The sequence below is a fragment of the Anas acuta genome, chromosome 12 (genome assembly GCF_963932015.1).
Source record: "Anas acuta chromosome 12, bAnaAcu1.1, whole genome shotgun sequence".
Classification (NCBI taxonomy): Eukaryota; Metazoa; Chordata; class Aves; order Anseriformes; family Anatidae; genus Anas; species Anas acuta.
In genome coordinates, this window is record NC_088990.1 from 11926620 (window position 1) to 11949719 (window position 23100).

Below are 23100 nucleotides of genomic sequence, written 5' to 3' on the forward strand. Positions count from 1 at the left end.
GGCCAAAGGCGAGGCAAAACAGTACCTGTTGAGAAAGAACAGAGCAATAGGAGGAAGTTCAGAGGCATTGCTCCATGGTTAGGTTTTTTAGGCCCTGATGAATTCTTAAGCAATAACTGCCTTTTTCATACTTACTTACAGCAGTTATTTATTCAAATTAGTTTTTAAAAAGAGACTGGATTTAAGTCTGTAACATTCATTTTAGTGTAAGCATGCCTTACCCTTGGGACAAGTTCTGGTGGCGCAGTTACCTGATTTTAAATGGCCAAAAGACAATCACAGCCCAACTGGCCTCGTATCTCAGCAAATGCTTTTGGAAGAGAGAAGGGAAACAGAGCAGCAGGACCACTGCTCATGACAGCTTGTGTGTATTTAGTTTTGTTTCGTTTCCAACCCGAGAATCCACACAGCTTGGCCCGACGTCAGGAAAGTGGGACCTATCGTAAGCAAAGGATTACTTCTCCAGCTGGCAGGATGCGTGGCCACTGGTGGTCCCAGCGGTGTTGTACCAGAAGGCTCTGATCAAAGGTTGCAAATAACCCTGCTAATGGCCTCAGACCTTTTAGATGGCTGAAAGGAGAAAATTTTTATTTGTTTTTTCTGTAGGAAGACTAAACCAGAACTCTAAGTTCCATGCTACAATTTATAAATTAAAACAAAACAAAGCACCAACAAAAAATAGAAAGCCTTTCAGTCTTAAGAAGATCCTGCATTGTGATAAATACTGAGACTTGGTGGAAGACCAGGATGGGATAAGCTACAGGAAAGCACAGCGCTGCCTGTATTTCTCCTCTGGTGCAACACTTAAGACTTTCCTCAGAGGGAAAGGAGAAGTTAAATACACATTGACAGACAGCATTTTGTGTTGAGTCAGTACAAGTTACAACAGCTGTCAATTTTTATCCTTACAGAGCATTCACAATGGCATTTTCCACCAGGAGAACATCACTGACGGCAATGTGACAGCCCTGCTGAAAGAGATCAGGCCAGCCTAATGGGTAATGTTCTCTCCTCCCCACTGCTGAGATGCAAAGGCTGACCAAAAGTGTCTCCCTACAAATTCTGGTACAGTGCAGACTTGCATAGACACGCTGATTGCATTTAATTCAGTTACAGTGAAAAAAAAGTGTCTGATTGCTATGGGAATGGGCTTGAAGATCCTGGAAACGGACAGAGACAAAACCATGCTGGAAAAGAGACAAAACAAAACTGGTGCTGTGCAATCAATGGTGTGCTGCTACCTAGAGGTAAAAAATACATAAATGAAGTAGTTAACAAACTTTCTCAACTAGCAAGGCAATGGTAGTAGATGATTTGACTCCTCTGTTTTTATTTTCAAAGGCTGTCCACAGCAAAGACAGCCTAGTGATCTAGTCACAGTAAATAAGAAGCTCCTCACATCTGTCTTACCTGTTGCAGCATTTGAGCCTCCAGAGCTCCAGAGGGCCCTTCCCTAATAATTTAACCCTTCTGAACGGAAGGCAGGGAGATGAAAGATTGCACATCAGTTCTCAGACAAAACAAAAGAAAAAGTCTCTATCACTCAATAGCTTTTCTGTCAGCTGGAAAATACCAGACATAAGCACCTGCCATTAGCAAAGAAAGCAAGCTGTGAGCCCCTCTGGCTGAAACCCTTGGCATGTAGTGGTCAGCAGACACAGGGAACGTTTTGTGGTTTACCTGGCAATAAAATAAAGCTGTGTTCCCAAATAAAAACCCTGACTATCTTCACTTTTAGTTGCCCCCAAACTAAATGCAGGCAACTAGGACTCAGTTGAATACCAATAATCACAGAGACAAGAGACCCAAAATCACCTACGCTGCCTTGAGTCTGGTTTCCTCTGTGCACGTGGGGAGGAGGTACAGCATGCGTCACATTTCAGGGCTGCGGCTCCCTCCAGCTCGAGGGGCGCTGAGGTTGAGAGGTAATTTTGTCAGTAACAGATTTCATCATCGCACCAAGCAAACGCAAGGTTTGCTCTTGCCATGTAGCAATGTGCTGAGAGGAGATAATGCAAGAGCCTTTTATTTTTACTTTATCAGAAGCAAGGCAGGGCCAAGCACTGCTGTGCTCAGCCTGGGATCCACACACACAAAATTCTCCTGGCTGTAGCACTTTCCAGCACTAACAGACAAGACCCACAGAGCAAACCTACTCCAGACAGGGATTTTGGCATTTGTTTCCCTCCCCGCATGCTCAAGACAAAGAAAAGCCAATTTTCACATTAAATACTAAAACCTCTGCACTTCAACATGAAATGTTTTAGTCGCTGCAAAGTGACTGGAATGTATCTGACAGTTTATACCTGGAATTATTCTTTGGCTCTTTTACAGTTATGTCCAGAAAACGTAGCACACCCTGATTCTGTTCCTATATCACCGCTGCCTGAAATCCTAATGAGAAGAGCATGGTTCCTCAGACACCATACAGTACTGGAGACAAAGGGGGGCCTTGGTCTCCTACTGAGGATACACTTCTGAATATAGCAGTCCTTCAGCTGAAATAGCATCCCCGAGTCCCACGGTCCGGACAGGATCCTTACACACCAAAACGGGTGTGAAGTGGAATGAGATGCCTTCTCTGTGCCAATGCACTACTGGCTCATCTGGATTTAAGGATATTTTGGAAGGTGCCTCTATCTGGGAGGTCACAAATTCCAGAGGAGCCTTCAGAAAGACTTTGCTGGTGTCGATGGTTTCAGTCGCGCAAGCCTGAGCCCCTGCAGCTCTAGCTCCAGCAGCCACGGCAGCAACCTGGTTGCCCCAGAACCCGTCCACCGTGGCAAGGATGTGGTAGGCCAGGGTGTGGAAGTGGATGCGTGTGAGATCAGAGGCCCGGTCTGCGGTCTTCCCGTGCTCCTTCAGGACCCAGAAGAGGATGTCGCTGACTACGCCCACATCGGGGATGCCGTTCCAGGAAGCAAGGGAGGCGTGGGGACCAGAGGCCGACTGCGTGAGGAAGAGCAGCTCCTGCTCGTTCAGCCCGATGGAGTTCACCAGGGGAAAGACCTGCTAACAGGAACAAGAGTTCTTCCTTCAGAGACAGATCGGACTTCTGGGTTCTCCTTCACAGCACTGTTTTTACCCAAGTGCATCACAGCCTGCTGGCTATTTCTGAAATTCTTTTTCTAGAGGTGCACTTTGACATTAAAGAGCAACAGAACATCACATCCACATGAAACATAATGCTGGGATTAGAGCTGTGTCAACTTAAACATTGGGATTTGCAGGAAAGAAATACTGCAAAAACCCTGAATTGATGATCAACCAAAAGCTTTTTAAGATACCTCCTATGTGAAACCTCACAATCAGACCTTTCTATCCTCTGAGCTAAAGAAAACAAATCTGGCCTCTGCTAGGCCACAAGTCATTGCAGTTCTCTGCTGCCCAGAGGAGACTGGTAAGCTCAGTAAAGAAAATCTGTTCAGAATGCATTAGCAGACATTAAATCCATGTTTTCAATTTTAATAATGATAAACCTCATATTTTTTTTTTTATTTCTGTATTTATCTATCAGTTTGTGCATCGTAATACTAAAGAAAAGGAAACTGATGAAAAGAGCACGTCCTTTTTGTTACCTGATGCACAATGTTGCTCATAAAATCCTGGTCAGTCATACTGGCCAACTCCAGGTGTATTGGAATGTCAGTAGGGATGTCAGAGATGGAGGCCACAGCCTGCAGGGGTAGAGGAAAAGGTGAAAAACAACACCTAAAACGTGTTTTAAAAGAAATAGAAGTAACGAAGGCTTTCATACTGTGGGAGATAGGAAGATGCACCTTATGATAAGTTCAAGCCTGGGAAGCCCAGAGTTTGCTATGGATCACTTGTTGGGATGGAAATGAAGGAGATCTAAGTATCTTACCTCCATAAGTCGTCTGTGTCGCATCTCCTTGCTCTGGCCTTCCATCATGTGAAGTCCTGAGAGCACCACAAGATCCGGTTGAAATTCATCCAAGCTGGACACGAACACTTCCAGCATATTTAAGGCGCCGTTTGATAGGTCGTGGGAGAAGATAAAGCGGTTGGCATTGGGCGCTTTCACCTGTCCCCACTCTTCACCTAGGGCAAAGCAAAGAGGAGCAAACCAACTCAGAAGAGAAGCCAATCAAACCACTTATCTACAGATTATTTTGGGATATCCTGCTGGAATCTGAAGGCATGGTTTCATACCATGACTGCACCCAATTAACAGCTATTGGCAGCAGAATTATACCCCTAGGTCTGCTTAGGATATATACCACAAAACAAAAAGTATACCAAGTATACCTGGTTTTTATAGGCCACAGTGCACAAGAATACAGAACCAAGAGGATGGCAGCACAGCAGCATAAGTCAGTATTTACAGTAACTGCATTACAAAGGAATAAAGTTTCAAAGGAGTTTAAGATGTTTGCTCACCTACCACAGCTCCCTGCAGCGCACAGAATTACCAGATTAGCCCAGTGACAGCTGCCAGTACTGATAACTTACACAGTCCTTTTAACCAATTCAAAAAAAAAGAAAACTGTAAACCCAGGAATCTCTTAGTGATGATCAGGGTTCCATCCAACATTCAGCCTTTGGCACGGTACCTGCTTGATACTCCAAGATGAGATGGAATTCATCTCTTTCCTGCATGGATTCAGGTGGCACAACCACATTGTCATCAAGCAGTTCGTGGAGCTTGGGACCAACTGGGCCACAAAGGAGGATCTAGAAAACAATGAAAACAATCAAGGATCCCCTGCCATGTCCCCTGCCAGCATTTCAGTGCTATCTGAAATGTAAAAGTAGCCATCTCATTTTGTGTGAAGCCATTCTATGCATGCATTAGTCCCGCATTTCATCTCTTCCCAGTAGTTGCTGATGAGCAAGATAGTTCTCATACAGGAAAATATTTCCTTTCAGGATTTGTTATGCACGGTACAGAAATACATAAGCCATCGCAGCTTTAGAACCAAACTCTCTTTACTCTTGCAAGCTCACTGGAAGATGGAGGACCTTACACTAGTCTGTTTCCAACAATTTGGCCTCCACATGAACATTTGAAAAGAAGCCACCTTTATTAAATAAGCAAAAATTAAGAGGGTCAGCACAGCACTGGGATCCATATTTGTTTTATTAGAAAAGGGAGCAGTAAGCTGTAAACCATTACCTAAATAACAGGTTTGAGACTCCTTAAAGCCGAGTGAATAGCGTATAACTTTTGACACACCTACCTTCAGGTCTGGATTTGCTGCAAGCTTCTGACCAATGAGAGCAGCGTTTCCTCCTACGTAAAGCTGTAAAACAGATCAAGGCAGGTATGGGCATTCCCTTGCTTTGATAGCTTTACATGAGCTTAATCCTTAGTACAGGCTTCAGATTTTAGCTTCTAGAAAGGTTCCAGCATTAGAGAATTTAGGAAAGCTTAGCGGGGATGAAGATAAAACAATTTTACAATTTACTGTGAGATGCCAACAACTTAAGTGTTCTCTTCTTAAAGTCTAAATATTTGCCTTCAGGTAACTGACAGCCCTATGCAAATCAACAAATCAACTGATTTTTAACACTCCCTCCTACTTCAGTGCAGATTTTCTGCACTGGCAATTGGTAACTTTTTTTTTTTTTTTTTTTTTTTAAATCAGCAGGCAGACAAGCAGTCATTCGAAAACTACAGTATTTCAGGGTTAAACCTGCCATCTATGCCCACACAAAGCGAGCAGAACTGTGAAAGTTTCTTCAGGTAAGAAAGGTCGAACTTTCAAGTAAGAAAACACCTACGTGAGCTCTGAAACTAAAGAACATAGATCTGTCACGAGGATCACAGGTGCCAAGAGGTGACAGAAAACAAGCTGTAGAAAGATACAGCTGATAATCAAGTGATGCCAGAAAGCCCACGTAGCAAACATCGAGAAATAGACCAACACGCAGAAGTCCTGACCAATAAAAGGTCAGATTTTCAAAAGCAGCTGGCAAACTGCATATAAGGCAGCATTAAATAGTCTGTAGAAATGAGCTGTGAAGCAGATATGCAGCTAGATTCAGAAGACCCAGCATAAAGAACTACATACATAGCAACAGAACTTTGCTTTTGCAAAGCAAAGCTTCAGGAAAATCACTGAGTTCTTCTCATCATCCCTACTTCTAGAGAGAATTTAAACCCTGCATTAAGGTCCTAGAGCTGATCAGCATGTTCATAACTTCTCATGTGTGGATTTTTTCCTTACTTCCTCTCTCACTACAAGATGTTAGAGCCTCTTTTACAGCATCAATCCCACCTGGCTCCCATGAAACATGAAAATGTCTTTAGTACTATCCTTACAGAGGTAGTCTTGGGCTGGTATTTCAATTTGGAAAAGGCAAGCAAGGGACAGACCGTTCAAAACCTTTCAGTTTGGGACAGGTGCAGAGTTCTGTTCTCTGTTTTTTCCTAAATGATCAGAGCTCTCACTAGACAGAGAACAAGAGTCACCAACAATGCAAGAACTGTACTTCTCAAAACCTGTCTTCCCATGGAGGACATACCTGGGCACCTGGGTACTCTGAGGCTGTCCGTGCTATGTGATGGAAAGACTCCGCATCGCTGAAGAAGCGCTCGGCAGCCGCCCCTTTCTCCATGAAGTGCATAAATGCTTCCCTCAGGTCCTGCTGGGAGGCCAGTACAGCGTGGTTTTTTCCATCCCCAGGTTCGAGACCAAGCGCCTCCAGCAACTTCACGCCAGACAGAACCACGTCCACGCAGGCGTTGACGCTGAAAGAGAGAAGGAAAATGCACTGCGGGGAAAGCCAGCATACGTTAGGGCGCCTGGGAGACAATACAATGACTTCACTTCCCAGCCAGTGATGTCTGCTGTTAAATCTGGGCAGCCCTCAGGAAAAACAAACAAGTTAAAAAACAAAACAAAACAGAAAAAACCACGGGGATATGAATTTTCTGAATTTTTACTGAAGTGCTTTCTCTTTATTGTGCTCCATCACAGCACTGAAGAGTTGGATTTTGAACATTCTGCTGAATCAAAACAAAGTGTAAGTTCTTCATGTTCAAAGGTGGTTGTAAATGTTGTTACATTTTGCACTTTGCTTGCTGTTTAGGCTTACTCAGAAAAAAGAGGAGGCACCATAATAATAGCATTTTTAACTTTTAATTCTTAAAATAAAGAAGCCTTTATTGTTCTAGTTCTGGTTTAAAACCTGCAGGCAATTCAGAACTGTTAAAACTGAAAGTATTTCAGCCCACTAGATCAGCCTCTTGAGTTTCAACTACTGCTAATAAAAAGCAAAAGCACATACACAAACACCCTGTACCTGGAGTGATTCTGTTTACAAGAAGTCAAGAGAGCCACTTTTCAGTCAAAACATTCGAAGACTGCAGTTTGAAAAGAACCATCCCCAATTTCCAGAAGTGGCATGTCTCCTTCTCTCAAATGGCAAAGCAGGAGAAAAATCCAGCACCACTTGGGAAATTACAAGAACCATTTTGGCAGATTCAGCCTTAGGTGACATCAGACCTGCTGCTCAAACCTTCCAGTTTTATAAACTTTTTATAAATGAGAGCAATTTAAACACAGCGGAGCCCAAGTCAGAGCAAAGAACAGGACAGTTTCTGTGCTGGAACCAGGCCTGCAGGAAACGTCTTACATGCTCTACTGATGTATTTTAGGGGAAGTTTATGACTGCTTGCCTTCATTCCTATTCCTTGGTTTCAGAGAGACAGTAATATAAACAAAATATTTACTGAGATCACATGAACAATTGCTATAGCATCTTCTGGAACTGCTCTAAGGGCATTTGCTGTTTCTCTGCCCCATGCTTCCATGACAGTGATCCAAACAACCTATAAAGCTTTCCCAGGATCTTCAGCTTGCTCTGCATCTGTCCACAACACTCCAAATACCAATGTCAGCTCGAACCGCATGGCCTTTCCTCCTCATCGGTGACCTTTCATGCACGACTTGGGCTGCAACACGTGAAGTGTGCATCACACTGAATAAAGGACATTAAAAACCTCAGGGGTTTTCAGTGCACTTTTAACGCAGCTCCTGTTTGATTGGAAATCCGCTGCACTGTGCATCACATACTAAGGGAGAAAAATCCCCTTGCACAGCAGACAAAAAAAAAAAGAAAGAAACAATAATTTTCAACAGCATTTTAGCCACAACCTCACTGCAGCAAAAGGGCAGCAATCTTATGTTTTAATGAATCATTAAAGATGCAAAGGGACAGAAAACAAGTCACAGCTCTTTCAAGTGAGACCCTTCTAATCATCCTCCAGCTGTCTTTCTTCTCCCTCCCTGCCACTCCTCTGCTAACACACTTCTTGCTTTTAATAATCTGCCCTAACAGCAGGGAGATGCTGCTAATGAACTTATTTTGCTGTGGAACATTGAGGCCCTGGGCCTTTGGGTTGTGTATCTATTATGTGTATCTAGCTATTTCTATGTATTCAGTCCCTTTAAAGCAAAGAAGAAAGGGCTAAGCTGAAGATAACTGTCTCTTTTCCAACGAGGGCATGGCATAAGACTAAAGGGGACACTAGAAATGTTCTGTATTCAGGGGAGAAAGTTTGCATCGACCATAATGCAAGAGCAAGACTCCAGCTGATCCCACAGCAGCTATGCAGCCATTACACTGAATACCTTTTTGCAACACTCGGAGGCCAAACCTCGCATCAAAGTCAAGTTATCCCATCGCATCCTTTTATTTAAGCCAAAGTGAGTCAAGCGCTATATATATAACAGCGAGATCCATGGCCACGCTTAAACCCAGCTCTGAAGATCCGCCTCAGGAAGATATTCCTGAACTTTCCCCTTACCCTCTTTGCAGCTTAAAAAGAGAGAGGGCGTTGGGTTTCCCCACAGGTAGCCTCCCACTTGCTCCTCGCCCTTCCCTCTCCCGTTTGTCCCCTCGGTGCCCCCCCCTCACACGTCCCTGACCTACCCGACGGCGACGCGCGCCCAGCCCCGCGCCGGGCGGACGATGGCCGCCTGCCAGGCCGCCACCATGCGGCTCTCGAGGGAGCCGGCCCGGCGCAGCCCCCCCAGCAGCGAGGCGGGGAGGAGCCGCAGGGCCGAGGGGGGCAGCTGAGGGCCCAGCAGGCACAGGTAGCCCAGCGCCAGGGCCAGCAGCCCCACGCACAGCGCCCGCCGCCACATCGCGGCCGCCCCCACCGCCACGTCTGAGGGGAAGGCGGGCGGGAGGGCAGGCGGGCGGCCGCCCCTCCTTACGCCGCCTCCGTAGCGCCCCGCCTCCGCCGGGCGCCGGCTGCCGTAAAGCCGCTTCGGGAATCGAGGCGGGCCTCACGCCGAGTGCGCAGCCTCTCCTAACGCTGCGCATTTTGCGTATCTCCAGTAGAGCGCTGCGGCGCGGCGGGCGTAGCTGAGCTACGGGAATAGGGCCGGGGGAGCGCCAGCGCGGCGGCGCTTCGTGAGGGGAAATGGCGGGCGTGGGCGGTCCTCGGCTGCCTCAGGGCTGTCTGCGGCCTCCAAAGTTTCTCTGCTCGGCCCCGAGGAGCCTGCCCTCGTTCCCCCAGGTCAGCGGGGAGCAAGCAGTGTGGTGTGAGGAACAGGGAGCCTGTGTCCCTTTCTCTCAGTGCCTTCCCAGCACCTGTGTAGCCCCGTGTGCTGTTTCTGCTCTTTGTGTTCATCAGCCTGTGTCTCAGCAGCGCAGCTTCTGCTCTCAGCCTCTTTTGTGCCTTCCCCAGGTGAAGTTACTTCAGGTCTGTGCCCACGTTCCTGTGAGGCAGCCTGTGCTGGGTTTAGCAGGGAGCAGTGGGAGGACATCCTTTTGTCTGCCTCAGCCCGTCACACGGGTGTTGTAACAAGTCAGGAGAGAGGCTTTCCTTCCCTTAACGAAAGGGAAACGTTCTGGGCTGCTTTAGAAATTACAGAAACGTTAGCTCTTAAGGCTTAATGACAAAATTTGCGGGAGTTTGACAACTGTGTGCCACAGTGCGTTGGCTGAGGCAGCTGATAATTTTCCTACTCAGTTCTGTGTTGTGAATGATTGTCACTTTCTTTGACTCTGACAAAACAAACAGTGAAAGAGAGAGGAAGGCATCTTGCTGATACTTCTTTCTAGATTACAAGGATGGGTATTTGGACAGTGGCTCATCTACTCCTGGTTCATCTCAGTGGCTCACTGCTCTGGCCCTGTGTGGTCACTGGGCTGCCCATCAGGTTGCCTTTCTCGCCTGCCCTTCTCAAAAAGGACTGACTGCCTCAAGGATTTTGTTCCTGTGATGTTGTTCCTAGAGACAAGTGAAGACAGAGGGCTTGGAGGTGGGCAGGACTGGAATTTGTGAGGGAAAGAATAAAAATGGGCCTCACCTGGCAGTGGGTGGTGTGCAGGGAAAGTTTTTAAAGAGCCTAGAGCAGCACAATAATGTAGTGAGTTTTAAGAACCATATACTGCAAACAAAGTGGGGGCCTAGCCACCTTCCCCATTGTTCAAGAAATCCTTCAGATGGTTCTTTCTCTTCAAATAGCTACCTGCTTCAGTGCCCCTTAAAAGGCTGATAACAGCACTTAGACCTGTGTTCAGCCCATCAATGTTGGTCTGTTAATATGCAAACACTCTTTGCATTTGCTCAGGTGGTCTTAGGGGCTTGTCAGTTGGCTTTTTCATTTGAACAAATTTACTCTTTTTCCCTTTGGCACTTTTCCCACAGATGTTTTATCTGTATGTGATTATGAAATCTCACTTGCTTCCATACTCTTCGAGTCCCTAGGGTATAGGCCTGCAGGGCTCCCACAACCATAAGCAACCCTCCAGTTCAAGCAAGCAGTGCTGTGTTGTTGGAGAACAGAGCAAATACCTGCTGGAGCCTCTCGTTGCTCAGTACAATCAGGTCTTCACCTGTGGGAGCACATGTATTTATAGCCTTGTCACAGAACATCATAATTAGACATGCCCATAAGGCAGCTGCGACCCATAACATTGTCACAGCTCAGGGACTCCATTATTAGTACTGTGTCATCAGAGGGTTAGGCTGCAAGCAGATAACCCATCTAATACAGTAGTACTTTAGGGAATTAGCCACGATTCCAATTTGGGGTGATTAGTTTTTGATCTGATGCTAATGCCATGTTCTGCGTTGTTGCCCTGAAGACTAAAGTTGTCTTTTTCACTCCCAGAACAGGTGCAGTTTCCACATCAACAAAATCAAACCTGCTCAGGAGGAACCATTGCTATTTGGTCTGTCTAAACTGCCAGTGTTCACTCTCCATGAATGGTTTTATCGGTGGACTTGAATGAGACTGCAAAGGTAATTGAAAGATTGCTTTGATGACCTTGGTTCTTGTCGACGAAAATAAGGTGTTTTTTCAAAAAAAAAAAAAAAAAAAGGAAAAAAGGCAGTTCCCTTGGAGAACCTGTTCAGTTACAGAGCTAATCTGCAGCTTTTTGGTTTATATTTGTTTTAAGCCAATGCAGATTTATATTTTCCTGTAAGAGCTAAACCAGAAGTGAAAGTGTCATCTGACAAGTGAAATGCATCTCCTTATTTCCTTTCCCCTGAACCACCTAGCATCCTGCAAACTTTGGTTAGAGGTAACAGAGAGGGACACAAGGCTGATAGTTTCATATGAGATGACTCAGATTGAGTAAAAAGTATTAATTAAATACCTGTTTAATTAGTTCTGGTTCAGGGCTGTGCCTTATTTCAAAGATGTGACACTGATTTTGAGAGCTTTTGCTGGGGTCCTTTAATAAAACATAGGAAGAAAAGGTAAGACTTGGTGGATTTCTAAAGAGTTTAAATCAAAACTCATGGCAACAATTTTCCTTTGCTGCTTCTTCCTGGTTTTATGAAGTTCTTTGAAGATCCAATCCTTTTCCTGATGCTGTATATGAGCTGCCTGTGACTTGGAAGGTTGGAAGGGATGTGTCAGGGAAGGTGGGTTTAATCAGTCTTCAGTTATTGGAAACTGAACTTGTTCCCTTTAGCAAAAAAAAAAAAAAAAAAAGGGGGGGGGGGAAATGGGACTCTGTCTGCAGGAGGCAGACAAACAAGCAGGAAAATGCTGCTTTTAAAAAATTTGCCGTGGAGAGTTATGCACAGAGCACATGCTCTCAGTAGCCACTCAGGTTCACACATAAAGGTTTGTGAGCTTTTAATGCTGTTAGTGAGTTTGCTTTTCTGATCACAGGCTTGGTTTTGAGAATTGGGGGGTTTGCCAGAAGCTTATTAGGCAGGAAGCGAGAGGAAAGGGGATGAAGATGGGCAAGCAGAAGAAATAGCAGGGAGGGGTGAAAGCCTAAGCTTTGAGTTCCCAAAGGAACTACGAAGACCTGTTTTTCTTAGCTTGAACTCACAAGCAATTGTCTTCACTCCTTGTTAAGTTGAATTTGCATATTCAAATGGACTCTCTTCTTTTGACCTACTTTGGCCAGCTTAAATTGTAGGCCTGTGCACAGTGTGGGAAGGGGAGGAGTTTTCCTTGAACTATGAATTCCTTTATTGTTGGTGGGATCGGTCATGCGTATCTGTAATGCCTGGAATTAAATCTTTAGCTGTACCTAATAAACATTAGGCAGCACCCAAGGCGGGATTTGCATTGCAGATGCTTTCAGGGCTGCTCCCTCCTGTGGTATCCAACACTCCCATGGTATTACTGCCTCTCTCTGAGTTCCCTAGGCTTCGTGAAGTCAATTATTCAGGTGTTGTGTGTCCCACTACCTCTTCTGTGTTCTCTATCAAACCCCTCCCTGAAATCCCACATCCTCCCGTCTTTGATTGCAGGCCTTTGATCTGAATTGGAAAGATAGAGTGGCAACCGTGCATCAGTCCCTACTGGTGAAGCTAGTGCAGACATTTCTGATGCTTGCCTGGTGACACATAGCGAGAGCCAGTAGTGGAATTTGGTGGGTGTGACTGGTTGCTGCTGGAGGAATAGGAACAAGTGGCACCCAGGCTGTTTGGATGGGTCCTAATAAAGGCCTGGAAAATTCAGAAGATGGAAATTTGTACTGAGCCCTGCAGATGAGCAGAGGAACTCTAATTAAAATACAGAATCAGTGCTATGCTCAGAAACTGGGCAACATTCCCCATCTCAGCTCTGCCAACATGTCTCAGTCCTGGACTTCAGCACCCACTGCTTCCCTGCTCCATAAGACACACTCAGCTTGGCCACCGCATCTCAATCTTGATCTGTAACACCTCCTGCTGTTCCAATTCTGGGGCCTTTTTGAGCAGAAAATACCATCTCTCTTCTAAATTGTGCCAAATTGCTTGGTTTTGGCCACAGAACTCATTTTCACTTGTCACCTAACGGGATACCTAGAGACTTTCATCTAGCACTGTCAGCGCCAGAGGAAAAAGAACATGTGAATACCCAGCCCCCTGCTAAGTCCCCTAATTATATAGTGATTGTGTTAATAACAAACACGCTTTCATGTCTTGGCAGTTGCAAAACACTCATCAGTAGTGCAGTGCTTCAGAACTGGGAATCACACAGGAAAGATGCAAGTCCCCATTTAAATTACTTAATTAGTATCAGCATTGTCTGTACCCAGCACTAGGGTCTGGAAGAAAGTGCTAGCGTGAAGCTGCCAGATGCCAGTTGTTTGGGTGCTCTGCAGAATCGGAACCTACCATGTTAGACACTTGTCATTGCAGAAGTGAGACTTGCTGTGCAGAGCAGCTCTTTTTCTTTGGGGGTGGAACAGCTTCTGTCTTGGCTGGAGCTGGGAGCTTCCAGACCCAGAGTTACGTGCTGCTTTCAGTTTGAGCCAAATTGTTGGTTTTTGCAGTGCTGATTGCTCGCACCCTGCGGTGATGAGCCTGGTTGGCTGCACAACGCCTGGGAGTTGGAGTGAGAGTGAACCTCTGTGTGTGCTGGTGAGCACCCTGAGCCAGTAGGGTTCATGGCAGTGGCTGCCTGAGCTCAGCAACAATTGCTGTTTCTGGAACAAATGGCTCAGATCGTCAGAAATGGAGGAAATAAACCCTTTGTCAGAAGGTCTTCTGGAAGCAAGGTAGAAGTCAGAAAACCCAAGGGTGTTAGTGTGGGGGATAACATGCTTGGGGGGGGGAAAGAGAGGAGGATGACAAAAAGAGGGCAGCCAGGTGGGAGAGGTTTCCTTTCCAGAAGATGGAGGGACATGGCTGATGGTTGCATCATGTTCCCTTGTGAGCAGAACCTTCAGCTGTGCTCAAAGTTCCTGCTTGTGCGTGCAGCCTGTGTGTTGGCTTGGGCTTTGGGGTCTGGCATAAGCCCCCTGGCAGGAATGGCAAACTCAGCTTCCTCCTGCAGATGGTGCAGCTGTGAGCAGTGCTGCCAGGTGTGTTGAGAGCTGCAGAGGCCACGGCCCAGCTAAACGCCTGTTTTATCTGTCACATTTGGCCTGTAAACGGCCCTGTGAGAGCTGTTGGACGCTGACGTATCCTGGGCCCAGGAGAAAGGATGGATATACAATCTTGCAGCTGAGCTGTGCGTAGGGACAGAGCAGTGCTTCAAGTACTTTCTTCTGTTCCAACTTCTTTGGCAAGCAGAAGATGAATGGCAGATGCCCAATCTTATCTTGGGAAAGGAACACTGAAATGAAGCTCTCAAAATACTCCTCGGTCCCCTAGATCCATCCAATTTACATACTCAGTGTTGTGCGGATTGTATCTTATGCTGCGTACTTTGCATTCTTTTATGTGGGGTTACAAATTCTGTTCGTGTCACTTCACGCTAACAGCAGTGCCGGTGTCCCTGATAGCGAGCGTGCCTTGGAGCGCTCGCTGTCTGTTGGGATCGCAGCTCTGAGGTCAGATGGAGGCCACTGCTCGCCCAGTGTCACAGCAGCATCGGTGCTCGCCTCTGACAGATTAGCCTGGTACCACCCCATCGGCGGAATGATGTGTTGTGAATGCGACACTTATTTCTATTACTATTCAAGAAAATGCCTAAAAACAGGATCTCTGAGAAGCCGTGCATTTGCAACCCTTTAGGCTTTAATTTAAGCTCTTGCTGTGGCAGAATACCGTGGAAGAAGGATGTAGGCAGGTCTGGAGAGACTGGAAGAGAGAAACCAAAGCATTTGCTGTATTTTAGGTCTGTCTGTGTGCAGATCTGTGCACGAGGGGCCTGCTGAGGTTACTTTGCCAATGGGTAGGATGTGCTATTAGGTCAGATTTCTGTGAGTGTGAGGGAGGGAAGAAGCATGATCTCTGGCTGAGAGCCGCACAGTTTTACCAGCAAAAATACACGATTACTGTATGAAAATAGGCTTATTTGTTTGTCTTATTCATCATGTGTCTGATGCATGTCTGAAGGAGCCACAGCCTCGATCTTAGGCACAGGTCTTTGGTGGGGAGCAGTTCTTTCTTCTGGCTCAGAAGCTGTTTTGCCATTCCAATCACATGCACAACCGAAAGAATCGCATTGGGTGGAGAGAACACAAGGTGATGTAACAACAGCTGTGTGCTGCTCATCCTTGGAGGTGACCCATCTCCCAGCAGGGCCTGTGTGGGCCCTTATCCAGTAGCCTGCTGAATCAGGAAAGCCCCAGGTTCACCTTTGCTCCACCCTCCTCAGGGCTCTCTTAGTGCCATTCAGTAGTTCAGTAGGGTGAGCACAAACTGCTCAAAGCACGGGAGCTTGGGGCTGTAACGCTCAGGTACCTGGTTCTGCATTCCTACAGATAGGAGACCTGCTGCCTGATGTGATGTGCCAGTGCTGTAAGCTCAGCACATTTTAACGTGCTAACTGAAGCCCCAGATTGCATTTTGCAATAAATTTGTGTATAGGTCTACTGAGAGGCAGTTGTTTCAGAATTTCACCAGTGAGACTGCCAAAACTATTTGTGAATTTCATAGTTCATATTCTAAACGACTTGCATGCATCCCCATGTCATATATTAACCGACACAACTCATAAACTGTGGTGCCTAGCACAGCTCTCGTCCCTCGATCTGTCTACAGAGGCTTTAGCAATAGAGCTTGCTTTATCCAAGTTGTCCCTGGTATTTCCGTTGTGTGAATGTCCGTGTAAGGCACGGAGGGTTTGGTGTAAAATGAACCGATGACAGTAATTGTTGCTGCTGTGAAACCAGATTCCTCTTAATTGGCAGAAGAGGTCTCTAGCCTCTTCTGCAAATGGGCAATGAGTGGAGGGGTAGAACCTTCTCTAGAGGAGATGTGGCTGAGAAAGGTGAAACTGAGAAAATGTTTCATAAAACAAAAAAGAGGTAGGGAAACAAAGGGGAGGTGAGACTGACTATATGGGGAAGGGGTTGAACAAGTTTCAGAGAAAATGCCTTATGCTCTGGAAATAGTGCTTGCTCTATTGCAGAAATCCAGAATGAAATCGGTGCTATTATAAATACTATTTGATGTCTCTTTTGACTTATACAAGCATGCAGATATTACTGAGGCACTTTGAGCACTAAATTCATTTTTCCTTTGTAGTTTTGAGGCACCTGTAACTCTTGTGAGGAAGCGTTTCCTCTAGGCTAGGCAACGTGTATGACAAGGAGAGGTAGCTGGCTGAAGGAGATTGAGCTGAAACTCAAGCATTTCCCAAGGGAAATGCTTTGTGCTTGTATGGCTGGCCAACCAGTTTAGGTTCCGGGGACTTCATTTTCAAAGTTTGCATGCGATTTATGCTGTCGTCTTCATTTTATGAACTTGGAGATTCAGCTTTATTAACGCTGCAGGAATGAATGCTTTTGTGCAGTATCTTCAGGCTAATTTGGGTGTTTGGGTTGTTCTCACCACCTTAAAGCAAAGCACATCTCTCCTGCAGAAATACAGCACCGATGGCTCACGTCATCTCTCTCTGGAAGAGAAGAGCCAGTAAGCAAATGAGCTAAAGAAACAAGAGAAGGCATTGCAAGCACCTTCATGCTGAATGCACAGGGAGGACTCTTCCTCCTTTGTCTTTACAAAAATGTAGAAGAAAGCAAACCAATCCTTTTCTACCTCTGTCGTTTTTGGGATTTCAGAAATAACTGCTGTGAACTTTCACTACTACAGTCGCCAAAGCAGATTATCGTGTCGCTTAATTCTTCCCCATTTTAACTTCAGTTGAAAAATCGAGCATGCTAAAGAAGCCCTTAACAGCAAGTGACTCCATCTGCTGTCTAGAGGAGGTCATTCATCTCTGAAGGCAAGTGATTAGACTTGTCAGTGTGCCTCACTCCAAAGTCTGCTGCTAATCCCTCTTGGACAGAACGCCTGGTGTAGCCAAGCACTGGTTTATAAGAGCAGTTTTGGTTGCCCATCAGTCTCAAAATATTTTGTATTAAGAATTCTTCAGAGAAGAGCAACAAAGATGATTGTGAAAGCTTCTGGGCAGAAATTGAATTAATAGGGATGCTTCAGCCTTGAGCAAAGATGCTCTGGAGGACTGTCCCAGAGGGCTATGAAGTTGTCTGTGTCTGGAAGGTGACCTGTGGAGGACTGCTCGCTGTCTCTTTCCCAGGCATAGCGCTGTTCACCACTGTCAGGCAGGAGATAATGGGTGTCTGCAGTCTGACACGCTGTGACTGTCTTTTCCTTGTGGAGTGCGAGGTGTTGCTGAGCATGGTCTTTACTTCAAGTGAGGTCCTGAGATGCCAAACAGGGAGGTGTGTGAGAAAACCCTTCCCAAACAGAGCTCCCTTAGGTGAGAGCTGATAATTCTGTGGAGACTGCTACTGGTTTAGCACTTAGCAGGCAGCTGAAGGTGAGAAAGACAGCTCTGGGCAGCTGCTGGGGACGCTAAACTGTGAAAGGGCACAGCAATGCACTAAGCACCTCACAGGTTATCAAAGTAGGTGAGCCTGACTCTGGTGCTGCAGCCAGATGAGGAGCAGGAGCCGGAGGCTGGCTGGATTTTCAGTGGCAGTGCATGTTATTTTCTCTGTCAAGTTCAGCTGAAGTCACAGGTGCTGAGATGCTTCTTGCTGTTAGGCTCTTGAGCTTTCAGCTGGGCAGCCGTCCAGCCATCCGTCACTCCTTGGATTTTGTCCACGGGAACCCAAATGTGATCTGAGAGTTGCCACCGCAGCAGAGATATCAAACAGACACCTGGCATTTAATCCAAACTGAGGTAAATTCAATCCGAAAATAGAAGCGGGGTGCGCCTTGGCTGCCAGGCAAGTGAGCCCGTGCTGGGGCTTCTGGCTGCTCCCTGAAGGCTGGGTCGTAACCCTGTAGATCAGCTCCAAACAGAAGGCAGGAGCAATGTTTGGATGTGACTGTAGCAAAGCTGATGTGGGGCGGCTCAGAACCAAGCTCAAAGCCAAGACATTTTTTTTCCTCCATGATGTGATCAAATGAGTAACAACTGAGTGAGCTCTTTTGTTCTTTGTGGCCCAACTGACAGATAATGCAGGGGGTGGAGAGATTGGCTTTGTTTTTAACTGCAAAATCCATGAAGGGATATATTCTTTGTGAATTAATTAATTTGGAGAAAATGGGGCTTAACTATTCCACAAAAGATTCATTTCCACCCACTTCCCAGCTGGCTCTGGAGTGCAGTTTAAACATAGACTGTCACATTCGCAGCACCCGTGAATGTTTGAACCGAAATAGCAACTCGTAGCTGGCGGGGCAGCGAGCAGCAGTGGTGCTTCTTCTGGGTGACGGGTGGCATCACAGAATCAGTTTGGGTGGAAAAGACCTCTGAGATCATCAAGTCCAACCATTAACCTAGCAAATGGCGTGGTTGTTGTAGTGCCAGCCATGTTCTGCAGACAGGTGCAGCGACATCTTCAGCACAGGAGCTGCAACAGATCATAACTGCAAACTCTGCTAACAAGAGCTGGGGGAACCAGCCTGGAATGAGGTCGCCCCTTGACCTTGGAATGGTCTGTGCTGTATACCCCCCGGTAATGAGCCAGCACTCTCACACTCTCAGTGACACACTCTCAGGATGTGTCAACTCCAGAGTCCTTCCAAATCTTCCAAATGGTTTTAAACCTTTAGATCTGCCAATGAGAGCATGGGTTTGGCGGTGTTCACGTGGCCAGGCCCACAGCAGCCTTATCCCTACATGTACAGCCCGATGATACGAGCTGAGAGGTGACGGTCATCTGTTGCCCGTAAGTGGAGTGGCAGGACAGTGACAGCTTTCCTGTTAATGTCACCACTATCAACAGAGCAAAGACGCCTCTAAATAGCACGGGAATGCTCAGCAATTGTCATCTCATGTGGAAAGTTCAAACTGTAGTTCAAGGACAGAAGGTCTTCTAAGTAAAAGGAGATCAAATCCCCAAGGAGCAGTTGTAAAATGCTGCTCTTAGTGCCCCCCAAATGCCTTTAGCTTATTTTGCTGAAGTGGCATGCTGCAGCTTATATCTGTATGACAAGAAAAGGACAAAAGTGTGTGCAGTTGGGACCATGAGCAACTTTGCTGATCGTAAATACAGCGAGGCACCAATAAAATGAGACTCTTATCCTGAGCAAAAGAAAATGCAGAAAATTGAGCATCAGACAGAGCCAAGCTGTGTGCCTACTTCGGGTGCAGTTAGGAGGAATCTGAGAAAAAAATGTGTAAGAGAACAATTAAAATTCAAAAAACTCCAATTGCAAGTACTTGCTACTCTGTCAGGATGGTGGGACACCAGAGAAGTCTACAAATTTACTACATTTACTGTCTACAAATAGCATGCTGCACATGGGCCCCTGGAGGTGCTGATGTGAGAGCTGCATGGCAGAAGACTGAGGTGTTTTTGTGAAGGGGGAGGAGTCAGAAGGGCAACATAAGGGAAAGGCCTTAGGTCACTAAGGTCAAGCTCAGTGAGTCTAGACCTTTTCATCTCTTGAGATACCTAAAAGAGAAAATATATATCATTTTTTTAAAAGATTCCTTTTTGTCAGTTCTGTGCACTTATGTTTTTCATCTGCAGTGTCACCCCTGAGAAATAAACTGTGACCTTCAGTACCTGGAAAGCTGAGGCTCTGCGTGACCCAGCTGATACAGCAAATCCAGGGCAGATCTCTGGGCCTGTCAGGGCTGGGCATGGCACAGGGCTGGCTGTCAGGTACACGTAAGCACTCTGTGACAGCCAGGGACCTGGGGACCTTACCTGCATCTCCTTTGGGCAATATAGAATTGACCCGTTCCTCAGTCTAGAGCAGAAAAAGGGGAATTTACTCACTTTTTGGTATCTGTGTGCCCCAAGGCTTATTGCTGTCATTGCTGCCACAGCCAGCAGTGGTGGGAGGGCTAACACAAAGAGGAAAAGAACAAAGAAAAACCCAAACCTATCACCAGCACACAAAAGGCCACCTGGAAGTACCACCAGGAGATGCTGTCAGTGTTAGGCTGCTTTTTTCCAGGATAAATCATGCATTTGGAAGCCGGCAGAATCTGTTGAGCAGATAAATTCTTGTTCGTATAGCCTAGCAGCAGAGTCATATATTTCACTGAAGCCACAAACATACACTCACTGCAAGTGTAAGACAAATGAGACTTGGAGGCTGGTGAAATATGCAGTCTCCCAGGGCTTGATCAGCAGCGCACAGAAGGAACGTGGGCCCACCAGCTTGCTGGAGATTTTGGAAAAGGCTCTCAGCCCCATTAAAACCCCAGAGAAGCCAACCTACCATCGTAAGACTGGCTTGCACTCGCCCACATCTAGCCTCCCCCACGGTGTGCGCAGGATGTGTCACAGTGGCAAGAAGAGCAGGAACAGTCTTCCCAAGCCCAGAGAAAATTGCGCCAGTGCCAAGTGAGCTGAGCTAAGGTAATGTGCAAAAGGGTTGGTGTGGCACGGGATGGTTTGCCTGTTGCCGGGGCTGCAACAGGATGGATCTCTGAGTACATAACGTTATACAAGATGTGTGATCCCCATTTCTGCGAGGCAGGAAGGAATGTTTTGAAAAAACACATTTTTCCAGAAGCTTAGGAACTGAGGATGCATTTGAGCAAGTGCTGTGAGTTCCTTTGGTGGGGAGAGCAAGGCTGAGACCCCACACAGTGCTGTGTGGCCAGAGCTGCTGCTTCTCGCTCATGAGCAGCCCTGTGCTTCTCATTTTCTCTTAGGACAAGTGAAATATTCAGGTCAACTGAAATCCTTTTTTTTAATTTCCCCTTTTTAACTCGTTTTGCTGACTGTTCATTCCAGCAACCACAGTATGGTGCTGAATGCCGTGCCAGGTCTGCGACCCCGCTGGCTGGGACTCTGAGGACCTTCTGCAGTCCCTCGCAGCGAGGTCAGGGAGAAATGCTTCTGCTTTGCAAGTGTTTTTGTGCCGGCTAGAAATCTGTTGCTTCCTGGGAGCGTTGCTCCTCGTAGAGGAAGGCTGACTTCCCCGGCACGTCACTCCTGATAGCAGGGAAGCACTCAGCCAGCTGCTTCTAGCAGGCCTGCCATCTCAGGCACTGTTTAATGTCCAGCCTCTGTTGACAAGGTCTGATCCTCTTCTGGATCTCCTGGGGTTGGCATACTTTGTCTTCACCCACTTGGAAAGAGAAACGGCGACTGTAGATGAGCTTTATTTATTCTATCCGTGCAGCGTATCTGTATTCATGAAGCTCCTTCATTCATACCCTTGGCTTCCAGCACTTGTCCTTTAAAATGATAATAATCCCAAACCATCCAGGCAAGCTCCCTATGGAACCAAACTTGTCATTGCTTTACCTTTGGCTCTGCAAAAGATTCCTCCTATTTCTTCTCCCAAAGTGTGCAATGCTCCTGTGCCACCAGGATGGGAGGTGCAGGTCCTGGGGCAGGCCGGAGCCGGCTGCTGGGGGCTCCTGGTGCGAGGGGCTTGAGCAGGGCTTGAGCAGCTCAGGGAGTAACCACACGGGGAGTAACAGCGTGGGGAGTTGTCCCTGCTGTGAGACGCAGTCAGACCTGGGGCACTGAGCACTCCACGCTCCTCTGGTGCCAAGCTCAGGCCCCTGGCAAACCTGTGTGAGCAGGGCTCGCCTTTATCTGAAGTGCCCAGCAGTTGATAGAAAGCAGTGCTCCGGCACGGATTTCTGCCTTCGCTTGCCAAAATGCCTCAGGCCTTGGCTCAAGGTGCAGGGAAGTTACTGCTATTTTGGGTGCTGCAGCCATCAGCCCTTGTGAAACGCCAGCTCTGCCCGGTGAGAGACACCCAGCAGCTCGCCTACCAGGCAGGGAGCTGGGACTGGGGCAGCACCCCAAAACAAGCGGGGCTCCTGGGCCGTACGCACCCGGTGCTGTGGGTGCCGCAGCGCCCCTTGGCTGGCTGTGCGGCGCCGCACGGGCTGGCCCGCGGGAGAGGGCGCTGCGGGCCTGTGCTGCGCAGCCCGGCTGCTCCTGCCTGCCTGCAGAGCTGTGAGCGGAGGCTGGAGACAATGCACAGGGCAAAGCAGACAATAACGGGCAGGAATCGGCAGCGGGGGATTCGCCTGGGAGCCCGGGGATTTCGTTCCTTTGGAGGGGGGGGGATGGTTCTGGAAACTTTGCACCAAACAGCCTGAAGAGGAGAGGGAAGAGCTCGTCGCCAAGCACTTGTACGAAAGAAGGAGCCTGTGAATTACAGAGCTGTGCTTAGTGCGTGTGAGAAGAGAGCTCTGTTCGCCTCAAAGGGTGTTTTCAGTAGATTAATGTGCTTTAGAGTTCCGTTGCTGCTCACCAGAAAGCTTGGTGCATTTTCTTTCATAGGATTATGTTTTTTTTCCCTTTCGTCCTGGCTGCAAAATATCCAGTCCTGAAGGGTTTTGGTAGGAAGGAATGCTAGAAATGGTCCAAATCTACATCAGAAAAGGGGTGTCATGTCAGAGGCATTTGTTCTCTTCCCATTTCCATGGAAACATGCGAGCGTGGACTTTGGTTTCAGGCAGAGCAGCCTGGCAGGATCCAGCTGACTCTCCAGGATGAGCTGCTGGCAGCAGCACACAGAAACGTGGCTTGGTCCCATCAGGTTTGAACCTGGTCCTTTAGAAAAGCAATGCTTGATATATAGCCTCAGAAAGAACAGCCCTGACAAAGATTTGACTCCCAGCCTTCCCCTTCCTATCCCACCCTTCCACATCCCATTGCCCCGTCCAGTCCCGCTGAGCAAACGGTGTACACCACAGGCTACAATTTTTAATTTCCTTAGGGGTGGAAGGGGTGGAGAGCACATCTTATGGTGTCTGACAGGCTTTTTTGTTCTGCGTCAGTCCTTTTATTAACCCCCTGCTAGATCATTCACTCTCTCTGCTTAGCTGCCCCCGCTGCGTTAGTGATGAGAGCGTTTGTAACAGC

The 23100-nt window shown here is 47.1% G+C and overlaps 1 protein-coding gene across 2 annotated transcripts; it reads right to left on the reverse strand.

Moving 5' to 3' along the window:
• Positions 1-2010: 2010 nt before the first annotated feature.
• On the reverse strand, positions 2011-9210 carry ADPGK (ADP dependent glucokinase). 2 transcript variants are annotated; one of them, XM_068696496.1, is made up of 7 exons: positions 8902-9210; positions 6490-6715; positions 5202-5264; positions 4575-4695; positions 3866-4062; positions 3579-3677; positions 2011-3009 (listed from the first exon to the last, which is right to left on the reverse strand). In XM_068696496.1, exons 1-7 carry the CDS (start codon positions 9114-9116, stop codon positions 2461-2463), a joined length of 1470 nt encoding a protein of 489 aa, XP_068552597.1. In that variant the 5' UTR covers positions 9117-9210; the 3' UTR covers positions 2011-2460. The 2 variants fall into 2 exon arrangements, with proteins under 2 accessions (XP_068552597.1, XP_068552596.1); XM_068696495.1 differs by having other exon boundaries at positions 2011-3012; positions 8902-9209.
• Positions 9211-23100: the final 13890 nt, after the last annotated feature.